General features: G+C 48.1%; 2 protein-coding genes across 2 annotated transcripts in view; both read right to left on the minus strand.

Annotated features, from left to right (window-relative positions):
• Positions 1 to 4,982: 4,982 nt before the first annotated feature.
• The window catches only part of LOC135169157 (uncharacterized), a 28,191-nt gene continuing 12,737 nt past the window's right edge, over positions 4,983 to 20,436 (minus strand). The window contains exon 2 of the mRNA XM_064133893.1: positions 4,983 to 5,940. Coding sequence (XP_063989963.1) covers positions 4,983 to 5,924 — 942 coding nt within the window. The 5' untranslated portion in view covers positions 5,925 to 5,940. The remainder of the gene's footprint in view (positions 5,941 to 20,436) is intronic.
• On the minus strand, positions 14,239 to 16,044 carry LOC135169158 (uncharacterized). Its single transcript, XM_064133894.1, has 4 exons — positions 16,007 to 16,044; positions 15,542 to 15,590; positions 15,319 to 15,362; positions 14,239 to 15,256 (listed from the first exon to the last, which is right to left on the minus strand). The coding sequence occupies exons 1-4, from the start codon at positions 16,042 to 16,044 to the stop codon at positions 14,239 to 14,241; spliced, it is 1,149 nt and encodes a 382-aa protein (XP_063989964.1).

Below are 20,436 nucleotides of genomic sequence, written 5' to 3' on the forward strand. Positions count from 1 at the left end.
TTCCCGAACATTCTGCCCATATCCGGTGTCCTCCCCTCGGAGAGACCTTCCCCTTCGCCCCTGAAGTTCCCATCTCGGCTGACTGGACGCTCCCCACCATTGATCCTGGTCATTTAACCCGGAGAGCCTGAGGACATCTCTCGGCTAGCCCTTGTATTTGTTGCCGATGCTCTTGGGGTCAGAAAGGATCCCTCGCCGGAGCGTAGTGGCGCGGACATCCGTCGCTCGCCAGTCACCCAAAACAAAAAAAACATCTCCCCCTATACTCGCGCTCTTCTCTCTCCCCGGACTCTCGCCACTTGAGGTGACTTCCCCTCTGGTGGAAGTCTCCAACAATGCGCGAAACGGTCGAGGAAACGTAACGGGTAAAATACCACGTTACAGTACATATCAGTTTTTTATGGTTTAAGAGCAAATTTTCTCCTCATTTCAAAAAAACCTTTCAAGCAATTATTTTTCTTTTGACAATACTCGTCTTGATATCTCCTACTTGAAACAAATCAAAATATATAAATCTGTTTCTTCAAATTTTTTTAACATACTTCAATTATTCAGTTTTTTGCTCCAAGAGCTTACTCGCTCCCCCGTACTTGTTTTTTTGGCGGGAACCAGTAGCATGAAGGTGGTTCTCGATCGCCCGCCCAAATCGCAAAAACAATCGATATGTAGGGGTTAACTGATAACATTGTACACTAATCAATGATTTAATTTCGTTACACGTGTATTTATCGATACTTATTACCCCATCCTCATCACAGTAGTACGTAGAAGCCTAAATGTATGTCCCAGTTATTATATCATTCGAAAGTAAATGGTTTTTCTTATAATTCCAATTTTACAAAAATACTGTTCAACAATTTAACATTAAAACAATAAAAATGCCATCAAAGTGTAAAATTTCCGATGAAGAAGCACTCACGATTCTGATGAAGTACGAAATTTATTTCCGATCAGGAGAGATACCAATCTACTCACATAAGGTGTGGAAAGATCTTGAAAAAGAGAAAGACAATGTTTGGTCCCATCATAATTGGTACAACGAACTGAACCAAAATAAAAAGCGTTAAAATAAAGCGGGTTTATGGTCGTTGCTCATGAAGAAATTGTCAGTTGAGTCAGTCCAATACGAAACGCTGTACAGTATATTGGATTTATCACAGGAGGAGAATAATAATACATTGGAAATCAGAGATCGTCTTGATGGAGAGGATGAATCGTGGTTCGATTGTTATTTACAAAGAGAAGAATGGTCTCGATTCAAGGTGATAACAATGGAAAATATTGCAAAGGTCTTTCGAAGTGTAATACCTGGTGAACTTCTGGAGGAATTGATTAACCCGGCATTTTGGAAACAAAATCGATTACCCTGCGTTTATGAATTTCTTGGAGATGAGGTTGATACTTCGTCAGACAAGTTTGTGGGGTTGAGCAGGTGATTGAATAAGATTCACGCCAGTGTGATGGTCAAAATATTTATTCTTAAGTTCTACAGGATACCGCGAGCGGTATGTCCAGGGTAGATCGGGAGTAGTGTGTCCGAGGAAGGTAGAGGAACGACTGTCTAGGAATCGGGAAGAGTGTGGGCTTATAAAGGAAAAGTGTAGGAAAGGGAATGCCTTGGGATCTCTGATCTAGGGTTCGGAAGGCGCCGGTTCTGGGGAGTTCCCCAGTCTCTAAATAATGGTTTATTGCTTGTAAATGACCAGGGTTTGGGGTGTTCCCCAAACTGATGATGGTCGAGAGGGTAATTAGCCTCCGAGGGTCAGGTCCGGGGCTAGACTCGGTTGGGGAATTTCCCATCGAGTTGATGGGGTGTCCTGGCGACACTGTCACCACAGTACCCCCCTGCCAGTGATTTGGATCACGATGATGATGCTACTGTCCTGCCTGGTAGTGGTTGGTGAACCTGACGCGTCTTCCTGAGCGCGTTGTTGGCGGTGTTGCTGGTGGTGGTGGTGGTGGCTCTGGTATTTCCGGCTCGGGTGTTGCTAAATTCTGGGTGGCTTGTTGGAGACCTGGTTCATCGTCAACGATGACATAAGCTGGTTTCAACCTGTCGATGGAGACGTTCACGTCCTTGCCCCTGATGTGGATGGTGAACGTCTTGGCGCTGCGGCGGATGACCCTGTATGGACCTTGATACGGCATCTGGAGACGTCCTTTTGGTGCGTCATGGCGGACGAAGACTTGTTCTGCCGTGGCTAGGTCTTTGAACACAAAGGTTTTGTGAGCTCCGTGTCTGTTGACCTTAGCCGGGCGCAGGTTGGCAAAGTGCTGGCGAAGTTCCTTGACGTAGTCCGCTGGGTCGTCTTGGTGACTGACAGCTCGGGGGGCCAGGAACTCTCCAGGGAGGCGTAATGGCTCGCCGTATGCCAGGTCGGCTGCTGATGCCTGGAGGTCTTCCTTCCAGGCCGCTCTGATCCCCAAGAGCACCGTAGGGAGTACCTCCGTCCACGTGGTGTTCTCGTGGCACTTGATAGCTGCCTTGAGTTGGCGATGAAACCGCTCAACCATGCCGTTAGCTGCTGGGTGATAGGCAGTTGTCCTCAGGTGAGTCGTGCCTGCCAAGTAATTGAGGTGCTTGAACAGGTACGACTCGAATTGCCGACCTTGGTCTGTGGTGATGCGGAGGGGAACACCGAAGCGGCATATCCATCCCTCGTAGAAGGCTCTAGCGACTGTGGGTGCCTCCTGGTCCTCCAGGGGAAATGCCTCCGGCCACCTGGAGAATCTGTCGACGCACGTGAGGCAGTATCGGTAGCCCTCGGAGATGGACAGGATGATCAGGTCCATGTGCACGTGCTCGAACCTCGAAGATGGTGGGGCGAATTCTCCCACTGGCGCTGAGACATGCCTGGTGATTTTGGCCTGCTGGCACTGGATGCAGGCGCGAGCCCACTCGCGGCAGTCTGCTTTCACGGACGGCCAAACGTAACGTTGAGTCACGAGTTTGACCGAGGCGTTGATTCCAGGGTAAGCCAGGTTGTGGATGATGTTGAAGGCTGCTCGGCGGTATGGAGGTGTCAGGTATGGTCTTGGTGATGGTGATGACGTGTCGCAGAAGACAGCTACGCCTGCTCCTGGGATCTGGATTTGCTTGAGTTGCAAGCCTGATCCTGAGCGTAGGTATGTTTCAATGGTGTCATCGGCCTGCTGTGATGACGCCAGGGCGGTATAGTCCAGTGGTGACGAAACTGCGTCGATGCGGGATAGTGCGTCCGCGACGACGTTGTCCTTGCCGGACACGTGTTGGATGTCGGTGGAGAACTGCCCGATGAAATCCAGGTGCCGTGCCTGTCTGGGTGAAGCCTTTTCCAACTTCTGCCGGAATGCGAACGTGATTGGTTTGTGGTCCGTGAAGATCGTGAAGGTCCTGGCCTCTACCATGTGTCTGAAGTGTTTGATGGCGAGGTAGATTGCCAGGAGCTCACGGTCGAATGCGCTCCACTTTACTTGAGCTGGACTGAGCTTCTTTGAAAAGAAAGCCAATGGTTCCCAGTCCCTGTTGACGCGTTGCTGCAATGCTGCACCGACGGTGTGGTTGGAGGCGTCACAGATGAGCGCGAGGTTGGCGTCGGCCTTGGGGTGAGCCAAGAGCGCTGCGTCTGCTAGTCTGGCCTTGCAGGTGGTGAAAGCCGTCTGGGCTTCCGGAGTCCAGTTGAGGGGAGTTCTGCCCTTGATATTCCCCACCAAGAGCTCGTTGAGTGGTGCCTGGTCCTGTGCAGTCCGGGGTATGAATCTCCGGTAGAAATTCAGCATACCCAGGAACTGTCGGAGCTGCTTCGCCGTTGTTGGTGCTGGATAGTCCAGGATGGCTTGGACTTTTTTCGGCAATGGACGTGTGCCCTCCTTGGACACCAGGTAGCCCAGGAACTCCACCTCAGGCTGGCCGAACACGCACTTCTGTGGGTTGATGAGGAGGCCGTAGGATTGGAGGCGTTCGAATAAGGTCCTCAGATGCTGCCGGTGTTGCTCTGGGGTTTCGGACGCTATCAGGATGTCGTCGATGTACGCGTAGCAGAAGTCCACGTCCCGTAGCACCTCGTCGATGAAGCGTTGGAAGGTCTGGGCGGCGTTGCGAAGACCGAACGACATGTAGGGGAATTCGTACATACCGAATGGTGTGGTGATCGCCGTCTTCGGGATGTCCGCCTCGGCGACCGGAATTTGGTGGTACGCCCGAACCAGGTCGATCGTTGAGAAGATCTCCTTGCCTCGGAGTGCCTGCGCGAAGTCCTGGATGTGCAGCACTGGGTAGCGGTCCGGAACGGTGCGAGCGTTGAGCGCAAGGTAGTCTCCGCATGGTCTCCAGTCATCCGTCTTCTTCTTGGCCATGTGGAGAGGTGAAGACCATGGGCTATTCGAAGGTCGGGCTGTACCTCGTTGGAACATGGCGCTGAACTCTTTTTTGGCATCGGCCAGGCGGTCTGGGGCCAAACGTCGTGGTTTGCTGGCGACTGGAGGTCCTGGAGTGGTCTGGATGTGATGCTTGGTGTCATGCCGCGGAGATGCCCCGGTTCCATCGGGTCTGGTGAGGTCGGGGAACTGTTGAAGGAGCTCGTGGTACTGCGAACTACCTGAAACTATTTTAATACTTGATAGATTAACATTTTCGACTTGCCCGGGTGAGGTGAGCGAGGTGATGGAGTCCACGAGTCTGCCGTTGCGGAGGTCCACCAGGAGTCCGTAGTGGAACAGGAAGTCTGCTCCGATGATGGGTTTGGAGACGTCGGCGATGACGAAGCTCCACGGGAATGCTCGCCGCAGCTTCAAGTTGAGGTCCAAGGAGACCGTCCCGTACGTCGCAATGGTGCTGCCTTTCGCCGCCGAGAGCTGATAAGTCGACTTGCGTTGCGGCCCACGCACTAACCGTCGTGGGAAAACGCACAAGTCGGCTCCTGTGTCGATCAAAAAACGTACCTTGGTTTCCTGATCGGTGATGAATAGGCGGCGCGTTGTCGAGGCAGAGTCACTACCCGCCATTAGTGACTGCTCGGTCCGTTTCCCTGAGCGGTGAAATTGCACGGTCGTGTGCACATTTTAGCCTCAGGTCCGAAGCGCCGATGGTACCAACAGATGCGGTCGGTTCCGTGCTGCCGGTGCGTGGAGCGCGACCTGGACCTCTCTCGCCTGAAGTTGCGGCCGCGGGGGGATCCTCCGTCTCCTCTGCTCGACCGCTTCAGGCTCTCGATTTCAGAGCGTAAGTCGCCGAATTGTTCCTTGAGGTTGAGGGCCAACTGGGACAGCTTGAGGCTCAGGAGCGCCTCAATGCTGTGCGCCGCTGCCTCAGCGACCTGTGGAGCAGCAGGTGGGATCCTTGGTCTCAGGATCTGGATGGTCTTGTCGGCCAGATCTGCAGCGTCGTCGAGGGAGGCCTTGCGCTGGGTGGCCAATAACACCTGGACGTCGGCCGGAAGGCGCGTGACCCACAGTGTCCGGAGAGCATCGTCCGGGAAGTTGGGTCCCGCCAGGTTTTTTCGGTGGCGCAGAAACTGAGACGGTTTCATGTCTCCCATTTCTGCGCCTTCTAGGAGCTTCCTCGTCTTCTCCTCCTGGGAGGAGCTCAGGCGCTTTATGAGCTCCGTTTTTAAATATGTGTAGGGGTTGTCCGCCGGAGGGTTCAGGATGATATCCCTCACGTCGGTGGCGTACCTTGACCTGGAGAGCTTCCCGCAGATGTGGCCGAATTTTGTTGATTCGGAAGTGATCCCGGCTGCGTGAAAACTGCGATCGGCGATGCCGAAGAAGAGTTCAGGGTCCTCCGGCGTGAACTCTCCTAGCTGCACGGCTACTCGGTTGATTTGGGCCGTACTCTCCATCAGGTTCTGCTGCTGCTGTGGAGGCCACGTGTCCTGCGATGGTGGTGAGGTGCACTCGTCGGATGGTGCTCGTTGCTGTAGTGGCCGCTCTCGTTCCATGACCATGTGGCGTCTGCTGGTGCTCAGTGTCCACGAACTTCCGCTGGATCACGTCGGGGTCACCAATTTGTGGGGTTGAGCAGGTGATTGAATAAGATTCACGCCAGTGTGATGGTCAAAATATTTATTCTTAAGTTCTACAGGATACCGCGAGCGGTATGTCCAGGGTAGATCGGGAGTAGTGTGTCCGAGGAAGGTAGAGGAACGACTGTCTAGGAATCGGGAAGAGTGTGGGCTTATAAAGGAAAAGTGTAGGAAAGGGAATGCCTTGGGATCTCTGATCTAGGGTTCGGAAGGCGCCGGTTCTGGGGAGTTCCCCAGTCTCTAAATAATGGTTTATTGCTTGTAAATGACCAGGGTTTGGGGTGTTCCCCAAACTGATGATGGTCGAGAGGGTAATTAGCCTCCGAGGGTCAGGTCCGGGGCTAGACTCGGTTGGGGAATTTCCCATCGAGTTGATGGGGTGTCCTGGCGACACTGTCACCACAAGTTCCTTAAATTGACAGGTTATTGTAAGAGCAACATGTGTAAAAATGAATTTTATGCATATTCTGATCGGAAGGCAAGTGCAAATAATGATGAATTGCATATTCGTGTCAGGACTCGAGATACACGCAAAATTGAGCACGAAAATATGAGGATTAAACTCGATCAGGACCGAAAACGTCGACTTGCAGAAGTTGTTAAAATAAATCATGCTGTAAAAAGAACGAGAAGAGAGAAGAAAAGCTCACAGCCAACTGAGAATGACTCACTACATCACAAAGAACGAGTCACTGAACAAGATCCCATCAGCAGCATCTCTAAGATGCAATTCGATCAACACTTCCTAGGGTCTATCCATGTCATTTCCTATAGCCCATTTTATGTTCATTATGGACTCCTTGAACAAGAGATAATTTACAAAACATACAGTAAGTCAAGGCGAAACTCAACGATATCCGTTGGTAAAATGAGCACTTCTTGCAAAGAAATCATTCGTCCATACGGATTACCATCTGGTCGATTGTCAATCTATGCCATTGTCGTTAAATTTGACGATACAGTATTCCCGCTGTATCAGCTGCTAACTGAGGATTGTGAGTCTGCAGTTTTGGATGAGGCGTTGGATACGTCGAATAAACTCAAAGCCTAAGGAAGTAATTTCTCCACAGTGTAGGCATACATTGGCTGCATGTTCTAGTGCGTTCAATAATATCACTATAGAACGATATATTGAGAATATCTATTTGCCTCCCAAAGAAGATGATAGATTGCCTTATGATCTACCAATCATTCGAGTCGATCCCACGGAATTGGCGCAGATTGTACTTGGATGGTCCTGTTTTCAATCCGTTGACTCCTATGATGTAAGGCGATTCTATATACAATCTATTGGGTTTCTAGCAACTTCTAGAGATCTCAAAGACTTTGAAAAACGCTTCACATGGATTTGCCTTGTTGCATTCCAAAATGATGAAGATTCTGTCCCGCAACTGACAGTTACAACAACTCGCGAAGCTAGGCTGGAACTTCAGGAGTGTTTTTCCAAGCGAAACAATCATATGAATGACTATTGGATCACTGTTGAGGATGATAAGATTGTGAAGGAGTGTTCTTCGGTGGTGGATAGATCTCGTTCTCTTTCTAATGCAGCAGGCTTTTGTGATCCACTGATCAGCAAGTTACGAGTGGGAAACAATATACAAGAAAAAGATCTGACCTTTCAGGACTCCGACTACTCAGTCATCGAAATATACATCCGGAATCTCATCACTTCATGTCTGCAGACAGCGCACAGAGGTGCAGAACTCAATCCCTACTTCTTACCAACGATTATGATTGAACTATTTCGGGAACAGAATTTCCTCTGTGGAGTTCTGTGGTAATACCACCCTCACTTTCGTCTCATTCGGAAAATCACGGGCAAGCTTATGTGCGATATTATATGGAAAAATTCCAAGCATTTGATGAACAGCTGATAGACGTCAGTAGCCTGCTGAAACATCATCTCCATGATTTGTTAAAGAATATCTCAAGTATTTCACCCCTAGTTGCGTCAGATGATAATAGGAAATTTGATGGAAAAAGTACTTTAACTTGGCATAAAGATGCAAATTCGAGGAAGTTCGGGGATTCTAATGAGTCTCAACTTTCTGTGCAAACTTCAGTCATTAAGGAAACTCAGATCTATCCCCCAGGTATTGAAAAAATAAAAAAGCCGATTGATATATCCAATTCAGATACCTCAGAACACTGGAACGCTGCCTCGCAGTCGCCTACAGGATGTGTTCCTTCATTTCCTTATCCTTCTCATGATTCATCCGAAGTCCCATTCAAAGTGAATTCTCAGGAATCCACTAATTCGAGTTTGATCGAGCAGAATTTGAAAGGAAAAGCACGAAAAATCAGTAATTATGATCTAGTATACGGCCAACAGTCGCAAGCAAAGTTCTTTAAAGCATTCCCTGAAGTTCAATTGATAAATAGAATCGAATCAAAAATAAAGAACATCTTCTTTCTTCGAAATGGCCACCTCTCTCCTTCAGTTAAAGTTGATGGAAAACCATTCAAAGTAAGGAACACCTATGCTTTTGACTCCATAACTAGAATATTGGTAATGAGTTCAGTGGACGATAGCAGCTATCGCCTATTCGTTCAGAATTCTACAGATGAAATGATAAAATTTGTATATTTATTTTTGACAAATTCGTCCTCTACAACCATTCTACAGGAACGTATCCGTATCTTAGCACCTCACTATGAAAACTTTGAGACTAGAGTAAATAATCGAACAATTCTGTACCAATTTGATGCTTGGGATAATTTGACATGTGTGTGGAAGAAATCGGTGACATCAGAACCGAGTATACTAGAGGTCCTTGAGTGTCGAAACTGTGGTGACCAGTTACCACACACACACACACACATCGCTCTCACAGTACATTAGTACCGAACCATTGGACAATCGGACGACGTGGTTTCGAAGTACTGGAAAAAGCACTTGCATTCCATTCACTTTTATTTGAAGTCTCATGTTCGAAATGTGGGGTTGGGGCTGATTGTAAACGAGTCCCAAATTCACATTTGTTCCTCGAGCTGGACATTCGGATTGGTAAAAATAATACAACTACAAAAACATGTAAATTGATGGACTTTGCCCTAGACATCACTTTAGATATTAAGGATACTGCATTGGATGGGACCCTTATCATAACGAAACAGAAATACAGGTATGCCATAATTCTACATCGTCTTACTACATAGAAAAACTCAATTAATCGGAATATTTTCTAGATTATCTGGTGTTATTGACATGTAAGGAAATCACTACACAGTCTATTGCAGGCGAACGTCAGGCCGATGGGAAAATTATAATGACCTAGAGTACAAAACACATCCGTCCGAGAAAGAAAAACAAATATGTCCTGATGGTGGAATATATATTTTTTTATATTTTTTTTTGAATATCTCTGAACCGGCTGACTGAGAAACTTCCCTACAATCATTTCAACTACAAAGAAGTTTCCCCAATTTTCGATATTTTTTTGAAAATTAACAATTATATTCCCCGAACGTTTTGCTGAGAATATGATATTATAACAACGATGTATATGAAGAAATTTCAGTTTTCTAATCGTCTTTTTTTTCAGTTCAGTTTTCTTAGAGGATAAAATTTATAGGACGTCGTGAATTCACTTCTATTGAAACACTTGGTAGTTTTCATTTCATTTTTCTCATTCAATTTCCATGCTATTTTATTTTTTTATAGGAATTGCTCCATCAAGACTCTCAAAATCATTTCTTTTAATTGTTTTCGAGAGAAATGACTTGGTATCAAATTATTTGATAAAAACTACAAAATTTTCAATACCTCCGGCTGACAACAAGTAAGATTTTCCAAAGAAGTTTTCCAAAGAATAGAATTTTTGTAGATGAATCTCTACAGGCAAGTAATGAATTCCTCCATTTTAATTGGAAATACGGGAGGAATTTTTATTGCAAAAGCATGAATTTGCGATGCTAAATCTTTCTCTCGTAACAAATATAAGTTTCTCATAACAATAGTATTTTCATTGAGTTGCAATTAGGCGCATGGTATGATATTTATGTTATAATATTTTTTATAGATGGTTATGGGCATGTAGCCAATATTTGATTTTACTTTATTGTGATTATTAATGTTTTATGGTTGTACAAAATATTGAAATTATGGATGTGTTTATGATGGAACTATAAAAATAAAACTTAAGCTGTCCCCAATCGGATCTCCGGGGGGGCACAATAATGCGTCCGTCGTGCGACGAAGTCTGGGCATCGCCTCCCAGCATGCCAGAAGAACATCTCCAGCGACTACAACGAGGGACCCAAGGAGGGTGGTGCCCTCAAGGGTTCGTAGTCGCCCGCCGTGCGCCGGGGTACTGCCCTCCCGACGAGGGAAAGGTTCCAGCCTTCGTGCTGTCCACGATGACGTTGCAGAGGACGAGGGATTGACTGCGCAGCCGAGCCAGCCAACGCCTGGATCTTCAAGAACATCAACCAGTGAGTCTACTCATTTATTAGGTAGGATTCACGAGTGCCACGTTAGCTTAAGTAGGATCGATAGTCATCGCGTCGCGACCGGAGGCTCACCGGTACCCCCCGTCCCAATAGGTCATCCTCCCCGGACCCCCGCGATCAAGGGACCGGGCGCGCGACGCGACGTTAGAATACTGCAACTGAACATGTCCCGCTCAATTGCAGTAACCGGGGAGGTCTTTCAGCTCGTTCGCAAAGAACGTCTGGACATACTGTTGCTCCAAGAGCCGTATGCCATTCGTGAGGCGAACACCTGGGCCATCGGCGGCCTAGGACTCGGAATGCGTATTGCCGCGAGCTCAACGGAGCGACCGTGGGCGGCCGTCGTTGCGTGCAACTCCATCGTGGAGATTGCTTACGTGTCCCAACTTAGTACAGCACATTGCATCTGTGCTGAAGCCCGCGTCCCCGGTGGATCCTTCTTCGTCGTCTCCAGTTATTTTCAATACTCGGACGACATAGAAATCCACCTGAGGCAGCTTGAAAAGGTTCTCAGCTGTCTCAGGGGTCGCCGCGTTCTGGTGGCGGCAGATTCCAACGCCCAACACTCCCTTTGGAGCCCCAGGACCACTGACAGTGGTGTCCTCCTGGGTGAGCTCATCGAGTCTTTCGGTCTCCGCGTCGCGAATGATGCTAGGCAGGGCCCAACCTTCAAGAGTGCCGCAGGTACGTCGTTCATCGACGTCACACTGGCTACTCCTAGCATGTATAAATTCATACGTGCATGGAGGTTGGAGGACGAGTGGTCCACCGGTGAACACACGTCGGTTTTCTTTCGTTTAGCGATCCGGAGTTCCTCACAGCGCGTGAACAACTCGGGAGTCGGCGAGGGCTCTACCATGCGCTTCAACGTTCGTCAGGCCGACTGGGAAAAGTTCGAGGCGATCCTCGATGAGGAGGCCCGTGAGAAACTCGCGGACCATTCGCTGGACTCCCCAGCGGATGTTGAGAGAATGGCAGAGGTGCTGGGTGACGTACTCACCAAAGCCTGCCAAGATTCGATGCCGCGCCGCAGACATTACCGTCACGCGAATCCGTGGTGGACCGAAGAGCTGACCAGCAAACGCAAGCTCAGTCGTCTCCGTAACGGCTACCGAAGGGAGACTAACCCTGACGCGCGAAAAATTAAACAGAGCAGGTATCGTGTAGTCTTACGGTCCTACACCAGACTACTTAGGACATGTAAAGAAAATAGCTTGCGCGGTTACATAACGACGGAAAGCAACGCGAATCCCTGGGGCTTCCATTACAAATACGCCGCTGATAAATTGCGTGTAGGCACAGTACTCAGCACACTTAGAACCGCGAATGGCACGACACTTACGATGCGTGAGACTGCTGAGGTACTGTTGGACACACACCTACCCGACGACGACCCCAACGCAGACACACCAGAACAGACAGACATCCGCGAACGCGCGAGGAACCTCACGGTTCAGACAGAGGACGCACGAGACTTGACGGACGACCAACTTAAGGGTCTCGTAAAGACCCTTAAAAATGACAAAGCCCCATGATGCGATGTAGTAGACGTTACGGTCTTAAAAGTCGCCGTCATGAGGATGCCTCACATCTTTACAAGACTATTCAACGCCTGCCTTAAGCACGGCGTTTTCCCCACAGTTTGAAAAGTCGGCACACTTCGTGCTCTCCTCAAAGGAGTTCACAATTATGTGTCCGACCCCAAATCCTACCGTCCCATTTGCCTCTGTCGGTTGTCGGGAAATTTTTCGAAAAGGTCCTGCACGGGATCCTTACGGCGAAAGTCCTTACCGGGGACAAATTATCAGGACGTCAATATGGCTTTCTGCCTGGACGCTCCACGGAAGACGCGATAGAAGAGTTGCGTGAATTAGTCGAACGCGGTAACGACAAGAGGTACGTCATTGGACTCCTTTTCGATATTTCGGGAGCCTTTGACAACGTGTGGTGGCCCTTAGTCCTCCAGTCTCTGGCGGATCGAGACTGTCCGAAGAATGTCTTCGAAGTGCTCCGCAGCTACTTTGACAATCGGACCGTCAAGATCGCCTGGAGCGACCAAGAGGTTTCCAAGCCGGCTACCCGGGGCTGTCCACAAGGATCAGTCCTGGGCCCCACTTGCTGGAATCTCATGTTCGATGCCCTCCTCAAGAGCATCGAGCAAAACTTCGGCGAAATCGAAGTCGCGTACGCGGACGACCTTATCGCGGTCGTATCGGCCGACTCGCGTAAGGAGATAGAAAGAATAGGTCAAGCCGTCGTTAATCACATCGCCTCGTGGTGCGCATCGGCGAAGCTCGAACTCTCGAAGAGCAAGACAGAGGCAATAGTCCTGTCATGCAATTCGCAGAAGAGAGCGCCGCGGACGCAGTACAGGTGGGATCGGGCGCGAAAGACACGCCGACGCGTGAAACCGGCGTTGGATATCCGCCCACCCGAGATTAGGCTCGCCGGTGAGAAGATCCGGTTTAAGGAGAGCGTGAGGTACCTCGGGGTACATTTTAATAGGAACATGCGGGTCCGGACCCACACCGAATATATACAAGAAAAGGCTCAGGTCCTTTTCACTCGGCTATCGGCCCTAATGCACAAGCATTGGGGACTCCGATACCGATCGGGTAAGGTAGTATTTCAGGGCGTTGTTCAGGCTGTCGCGTCATATGCAGCCCACGGGTGGGTGGACCGGTGCACACCCTACGACTGGAAAAAACTTCGTGCCGCACAGAGGAGCGCGCTGCTGACGGTGACTGGCGCGTATAGGACGGCCTCACACGAAGCACTCTGCGCAGCGGCGGGAGTTCTTCCTGTGGACCTATTATTGAGGGAAAGAGCAGCGCGCTACCAAACCAAGAAAGGCATTCCGGTCATAATAGGAGATGTAGACATAGACCCCGCGAATCCGCGCGTTGGTAACAACGGCCGCCCGATCGAGGCCGTCGACGATATAAAAGCAGAGATCCGAAATCTCTGGCGGAGTAGGTTCGAGCGGGCTTCAACCGGGAGGAACGCCTTTGCGTTCTTTCCCGATACTTCGGCGCGCCTGGATGCTAAGTGGGTCGAGTGCGACCTCTGGGTCTCGCAGGTTCTGACAGGGCATGGACAATTCCGGTCCTATCTTCATGACCGGTGCCTTGCCCAATCACGCAACTGCGAGTGCGACCAGGCTGAAGACACAGTCCAGCATCTTATCATGGACTGTCCGATATATGCACCACAGCGGGAGTGCATCGCGAGTATAATCGGGAATCGCCCATGGCCCCAGGCGGCACAAGCGCTAGTGTCGTCGAGGGAGTCATTCGCCGTGTTCGCGGAATTTTGTAGAGAATGCATGTGGTTAAAATGCGTGGAAGCTTACGCGGAAATTAGATATCGCGGCGACGATGAGTGAACGAATGAATGGGACCAACCAGCTCTCGTTGTCGGAGACGAGAGTCGTGGGACAGGAACCCGGTAACCTTCTGCGGGTAACCCTGTCGCGGTTGGAGATCTGAATGAGTATTAGAGTCACCTCTTCTCTTTTCTTCCTCTTCTTCTATTCTATTTCTTTTAATCCCAAATACCCTTATCGACCTTTCACATTCTGGGTGTCAGGCTGACACCAAGGACCACCGCCTCCAGGTTCCCCGTGGGAGCCATGCCTGCGTCAGTCACTTGTGACCCGGCGCCGTCATGGTTGTAAAGTGTCCTTCGGCCATCTGAACCGGCCGACAGTATGGATTTTTCCAAACCCCCCCTTTGCAGTGGGTAATGGCCTAAGTGTTTGTTATCATGTAAGTAGAGTAGATTAATAGGCCATGCGAGGTTTCCGGAAACCATAACCTGGCAAGGTTGTTTTCATAATACCGCATTGATGGTAGATCCATTTCTCCCTTCTATATTCTTCGAGTTTTTGTGCTCTCTTTGTAGGATCTTTATTCCTTTGAAGTTTCCTTCTAGCCCTGTATGCCACTTTTTTCAGTCGTGTGAGCTCAGGATTCCACCATGGAACCTTCCTGGCTCGACTATTCCGAATAGGTATGGATGTGTTGCAGGCTTTCCGTAGTGCTTTACTGACGTGTTTTACCTGGTCAATGACCTGGGTTCGGTTAGTTAGATCGTTATACGGTTTGCTATGCCACTCTTGCATTAATCGCTCCGTAACGAAATTCCACTCGGCTTTACTCGTCACATACCCCTTGCAGCTGTCGCTGCTTTGGGTATTGACTATTTTCACGTTTTTACTGGTTTTGATTGTGAACGTGATTGCTCTGTGATCACTGGATGTCCAGCCATCGCGTACTTTCCATCCGGAGATGTTTTCATACATTTTAGGTGTTGCCAGCGTCACATCTGGGTGACCTTCTCCGATTTCCGACGAGATGGTAGCCATGTCCCCTTCATTTACGACCTGTAATCCCCACTGGGCGAACAATGCTTCAAGTTTTTCACCTTTGGTGTTTGTTTTCTGTGCTCCCCATAGGGTGGAGCGTGCATTAGCATCTATGGCAATTAGTAGTTCTTTACCTCTGAGCTGTTCCATCACTTTTTGCACGTGATCTATGTGTTCATCGATGTCGTGGCAGAGTTGGAAATATCCACTTGCCACATAAGTGCTTTTGTTGCTTTGTATGAGCTCCGCGATCACAAAGTGTGTGTTACACAAGTGTCCGAGCTTTGTCACCGTGATTTCTGGGTTTATAACAGCTATAACCGCCAATGGTGGTGTATTCCCGTGTTTAACGATCCTTGTACCCATTCCAAGGCCCTCTATACCATTTTTGTTGTTATATGGTTCTTGGAGCAAGAGTATGAGACAAGGGCTTCTTTTTTATAAATAATTTATGATTTATTCGTTATTCCGAATAGTGTTTATAAAGACCCTCACCTGACGCGGCCTGGGTCAAGGGCTGTCAGGGCTCTAGAACTTCTCTTATGAGATATGCTTAATAAATAATTTAATAATAATTAATTGGGCGCCAGTTGGTTTATCGAGAGCCAACAACGTTTCCCGGAAATCTCGGGGTGTGAGAGAGTTGGAAGACCCAACATAGATTAGAGAGAGAGAGAAAGGAGAATTAAGGCAGAAGCGTAATAAATTTAGAACTTACTTTATTGACGATAATAAGACCTGTTCGTCTAACACACCTCGGGAATCGACTCCACGTGACACAGTAAATGAAATTATTTCACAATATGATAGAATTATTAATTAAGGAATTACAAATGTATAACAAAAGCACACGTACAATAATGACACGAAAGTATTCGGACGTAACACCGGGCGAAAGAGGCACCGGGACGTGTACAATGTGATCGACAATAGCACCGGGACAAGAGTAATCGTTTTTCCGATCGAACGACCTGTTGCGGGGTAGTTCGATCGATATTTTCGACGCATGCGCCCTTTGAGGGCGGCTAGGGTCCCTGGCAGTCGTCGTAAAGACGGGTGGTGGGTTTTTATCCCTAGGACCTCGCCTACGGTAGTCTGAGACGATTCCCGAGAGTGTGGAAATCGCCCCGACGCGAGGGGAAAATAGTACCTCCTGTCACAATCTCCCCCATTTGACCCTCACGTCGGTGGACAATTCTCCTCATACGCCTCTGCCCTCATCCTGAAATTGTTGGCCCACTCATGGTGAATACTGGCCGCAAACCAGGAATTTTAGTTTCTCGTTTCTCTCTCTCAATTTATATGGTTGACAGGTTCGAATGAAATTGGTAAACAAACGACTGGGGGATACAAAGTTTCTTATATTTTTAACATAGAAGATATCGACACAATATAAGGTCTTGGTTTAATGTTTTAGGAATGCCCTCTTGAAGGGAAAAATAATGTGAAAATAATAATATACTTGTTTTAGAGAAAAAATGAGGTAACTCGCAAAAAAAAAATATTTTATAATAATATATAAACGAGGTAGAGGGTTGTCAGCGAGATCTTCACGTAGACTCAATAGTCGACTCTCACTTTTGTGACTTTTTGTATTTGGTCGGGATAAGGACCTTATCCTCCTCGTTGTCCCGTAGCTCGGGTCGTTCCTTGGCAATGTCGTCCAAATACTTCATGACGATAGGACTTTGGAGTGCATTGACGGCCGCTCGCCGTTTCTCCTCCGATAACTTGATGGGTGATGGGACGTTAGGATTGCAATCCTTGGCGCCTTCATCAGCGCATTCTCCCTGATCAGGAATTTCCTGATCTTGTTTGGAACATCAGTGGGGTCGTCGAATTTTGCCTTGATCGAACTCCTCAGTGTCGCCTCACCTTCCCAACCATTACCTGGTGGTCTTCTGGTATAAGCCAGGCAGGCCAAGTGGAGTAATTCAGCCTCTGCCAGTCAGCAAAGCCCTTCCAGCATATGGTGCGGTCTGGGCATTCTGGGCAGTATAAGCTGAGGTCGTTGGAACAACCAGCACAACGTCCTAGCATTCTCTCATGTTCTACCCCATGGGGGTAGATACAGTCCTCGGTGTCGAATCCCTGGGCTCCACAGGCATGACAGAACCCAGGTCGTAAGGGAGCGAACACTTACTGTAATGGCGGACTCGTGAACCGCAATTGACGCAGCCGACAGAACGTACTTTGCCCACCTGGGTGACATAGGTTTGGGTGCTCTTGGTGGCTTTTCCTCCGTCCACTCTGGCGATCAGGAGCTTGACCCTCTCTGTGACGAGGTTCTTCAATTGAGCCTCGCCGAGTAAGTATAGGGGCTTGCCCTCTGGATCAGGCTGTACCTTGGCCAGGTTATATTCCTGGAGGAACGATGTAAAGGTAGGGTAGGTAGGGTAGGAGCCTTTGGAACTGTAGCGGGGTATACCGCTACGGAAGGGGCTAGGAGAGCAGAAGGGTTGTCCGTGCTCTTGAGCTCCCTGGCATAGATTGGAGACTTTTCTTTGGGCTTGTTTACGCTTCTGAGACGGAGGCGTTCCCTGTTTTCTCGGTCGATGTCTGCCTGCGTAAGGGTGATCCAATTTGAATCCAGCCTGAGTGGTTGCCTACCGCGAATCTCGCAGAGTAGTGCGGTGGCCTCATCCGATATCGGCATTTTCGACTTTTTGGCGATAGCACCCTGTTGTAGTGGTGTCAGCTTCATATCGTGAGGGTTTGGCTGCCCCCACGGCACATTTTCCTGGTCTGGGGATGTCGACTTTGGCGGCAACATCACATTGTCCTCCTCCGACAGGTCGAGCGAGTCGAAATTCAGTCCCATCAGCAGATGGGTTCCCAGCTTCTTGATCTTTGCAGGGTTAACACCTTCTTTTTGCAAGGAAGGGGTTGGAGAATCTCCCTGCTGGTCTTTCTCCTCAACTGGTGATGTTGAGTCGGCAGTAGAGGACACGTCGTTTTGGTCGGTCGAGTCCGATGCGTTGTCCTCGTAGTCTTCCATGTCGTGACGAGGTCGGGATTGTTGTTTGATCTCCCTGTGAGCACAATCAATTACGTCTAAGGCTACGTCGAGGAAACTTTAGGTCAGTTACATAGTATTTCCCTACTTTTTTACCATGCTTATCGACCAATTCTACTGTCATTGGACCCAATATTTTATCGATTTTCGCGGGACCCAGATAGCGGTGAGCCAGTTTGGCGTTATAATTCTCTATTTTACTACTCAATTTTTTATTAGGATAGTAGACCTCAGAACCGACCTGGATCTTGACCTGGGCAGCAGTCTTCCGATTCTCTTGGGCTAGACATTTATCATTTGTAGCCTTTAGAAATGACTCGATTTTATGTCGGAACTCATCGATCCTGGACATTCTCTCCGCCCAAGGGTTTTGAGACTCATCTAGTGGTAATGGATCGTCATCGTTACGGGTTTTCCACTTTATTATGGCTTCTCGACCGTGGTTTAGATAGAACGGGGAAACTCGTGTTCCTGCATGAGGTACCGTATTATAAGCTAACTGAAATTTTGGTATATTTATATCTTATTCGCTCTGGTGATTTTTAATGAATGCGCTTATCATTGGCTTAATTGTCCTATTCACGCGTTCCACTGGATTCGATTGTGGATGGCTTATGGGGGTCGTATGATGTTTAACTCCTCTAGCGATCAAAAGAGTTGAGACATCTTTATTGCAATTCCTTGCCATTATCGGAGATTAAAGTTCTAGGAGTGCCCCAGCGGTCGAATACTGATTCTAGGATTTTTACTATTGTATTCGCCTTTTTATCACGCGTGGGAAACAACTCGATATATTTCGTGCTCAGATCCTGAACAACCACGATATGGGAATTTCCCTTTTTCGACCTAGTCGTCATGTCCGCTGTGTCGATTGCCAACTCTGTCCAAGGGGTTTGAATCGGTCGCGAGGGCATTGGTCCCTGGACAGGGTGTTGATTGTTTTTGACCCGCATGCATATTTCGCAATCATTCACGTATTGTTTTACGTCCTCAGTCATCCCTGGCCAATAATAATTTTGTCGTACCCGATCTAGAGTTTTATCCCTACCCAAATGTCCTGCCTGGGGCTCGTCATGATTCTCTCTAAGGATTTGCAATACTTGGTCTAGTTTTACCACGAGCTTCCAGGGGTTTTCATCGTCTAGAATAGCTTTCGCGTAATCGGGTCGATAGTAATACATCTCATTATTTTCTATTTTCCATTCGGGGAATCTACCTGGACTCTTCTCAACCAAACTACGTTTGGTCTCGTACCAATTTTGGTCGCAGATCGAATTTAATTTAATCCGGCTTTTAATTGTCTCTTCGACAACTTTTTCCCATCCCAATGGATCGACTTCGATATCGAACATGCGCGAAAGAGTATCCGGCGCTTCGTTTATTGTACCCCGTTTATGTTCGATAGTTAGATCATGTTGTAATAAATAAATCGCCCATCGAGCTAGTCGGCCTACTGGATTTTTTAAGCTGTATAGCCACAAGAGAGCCTAGTGGTCAGTAACGACTTTAAATTTCATACCCTCAAGGTAACAACGAAGTTTTTCGACTGCCCACACGACTGCAAGGCATTCTTTCTCGGTAGTCGTATAATGAAGTTCGGCCCCCCGCAATGGACGACTCAATACCTCGATGAGTAATTCTTTATCTGTCTCCGGGTCCTTTTGTACCAGTATTGCCCCTAATCCAAAATCACTAGCATCGGTATACAGGATAAACGGTTGACCCGGGACCGGCACGCATAAACGCGGGATGTCGATCAGAGATTGTTTCACTTCATCAAAAGCTTTCTGCTCGACATCGGTCCACCGCCATGGATGTTTAGGACTCGTTAATTTATTCAATGGTCCTTGGACCTTAGCAATGCTTTTCAAGTGTCGGTGATACCAATTTACCATTCCGTTGAATTGCCTAAGCTGAGTGCGATCGCGCGGTACAGGATAATTAATTATGGGTTGAATTTTCTCAGGATTCGGCCGCATCCCGTGCTCGTCAATAATGTACCCGAGATACTTGACACTCCGACACGCGAAACTGCTCTTTTCTCTATTGATTTTTAATTTTGCTTCGCGTAGGACCTCAAACAGAATTGATAATATTTTAAGATGTTCGTCTAGATTTTCACTGACTACGATCCAGTCGTCTAAATAAACGAAAACTTTCTCCTTCCAATAATTCGGTAAGTTTCTTTCTAGAATAATTTCCCCCATTCGTCTCTTTAATTTATCCATGAGACATTGAAATGTTGATGGCGCTCCCGTCAAGCCATAGGGCATCCGGACCCACTCCAGCAAGCCTTTACCTTCAACAACAAAAGCCGTGTATTCTCGACTCTCTTTTGCCATCGGTATTTGGTGAAACGCCTCACTCATATCTAAGGTAGAAATAATTTTTGCCTGGTATAATTGCGATAAGATCGAACCCATTTGTGGTAAGGGGTAAGCTAGCTTTTTCGTCTTTTTATTTAGGATACGATAGTCAATACAGAAGCGTAAACTTCCATTTGCTTTAGGAGCTACAACCGATGAACTCGCCCAATTGCTATTACTCCAAGTAACGTACCCCTTTCCTAATAATCTATCGACTTCTTGGTACAGGAA

This window comes from Diachasmimorpha longicaudata, chromosome 14 (genome assembly GCF_034640455.1).
Source record: "Diachasmimorpha longicaudata isolate KC_UGA_2023 chromosome 14, iyDiaLong2, whole genome shotgun sequence".
NCBI lineage: Eukaryota > Metazoa > Arthropoda > Insecta > Hymenoptera > Braconidae > Diachasmimorpha > Diachasmimorpha longicaudata.

Coding starts and splice junctions, on each gene's coding strand:
- LOC135169158 (XM_064133894.1), bottom strand. CDS start 16,044: ATGAGGGCAGAGGCGTATGAGGAGAATTGTCCACCGAC. Junction 15,591..16,006: donor GAGGAGAATTGTCCACCGAC/GTGAGGGTCAAA, acceptor TGTCACGTGGAG/TCGATTCCCGAGGTGTGTTA. Junction 15,363..15,541: donor GTCTTATTATCGTCAATAAA/GTAAGTTCTAAA, acceptor ATATCTCATAAG/AGAAGTTCTAGAGCCCTGAC.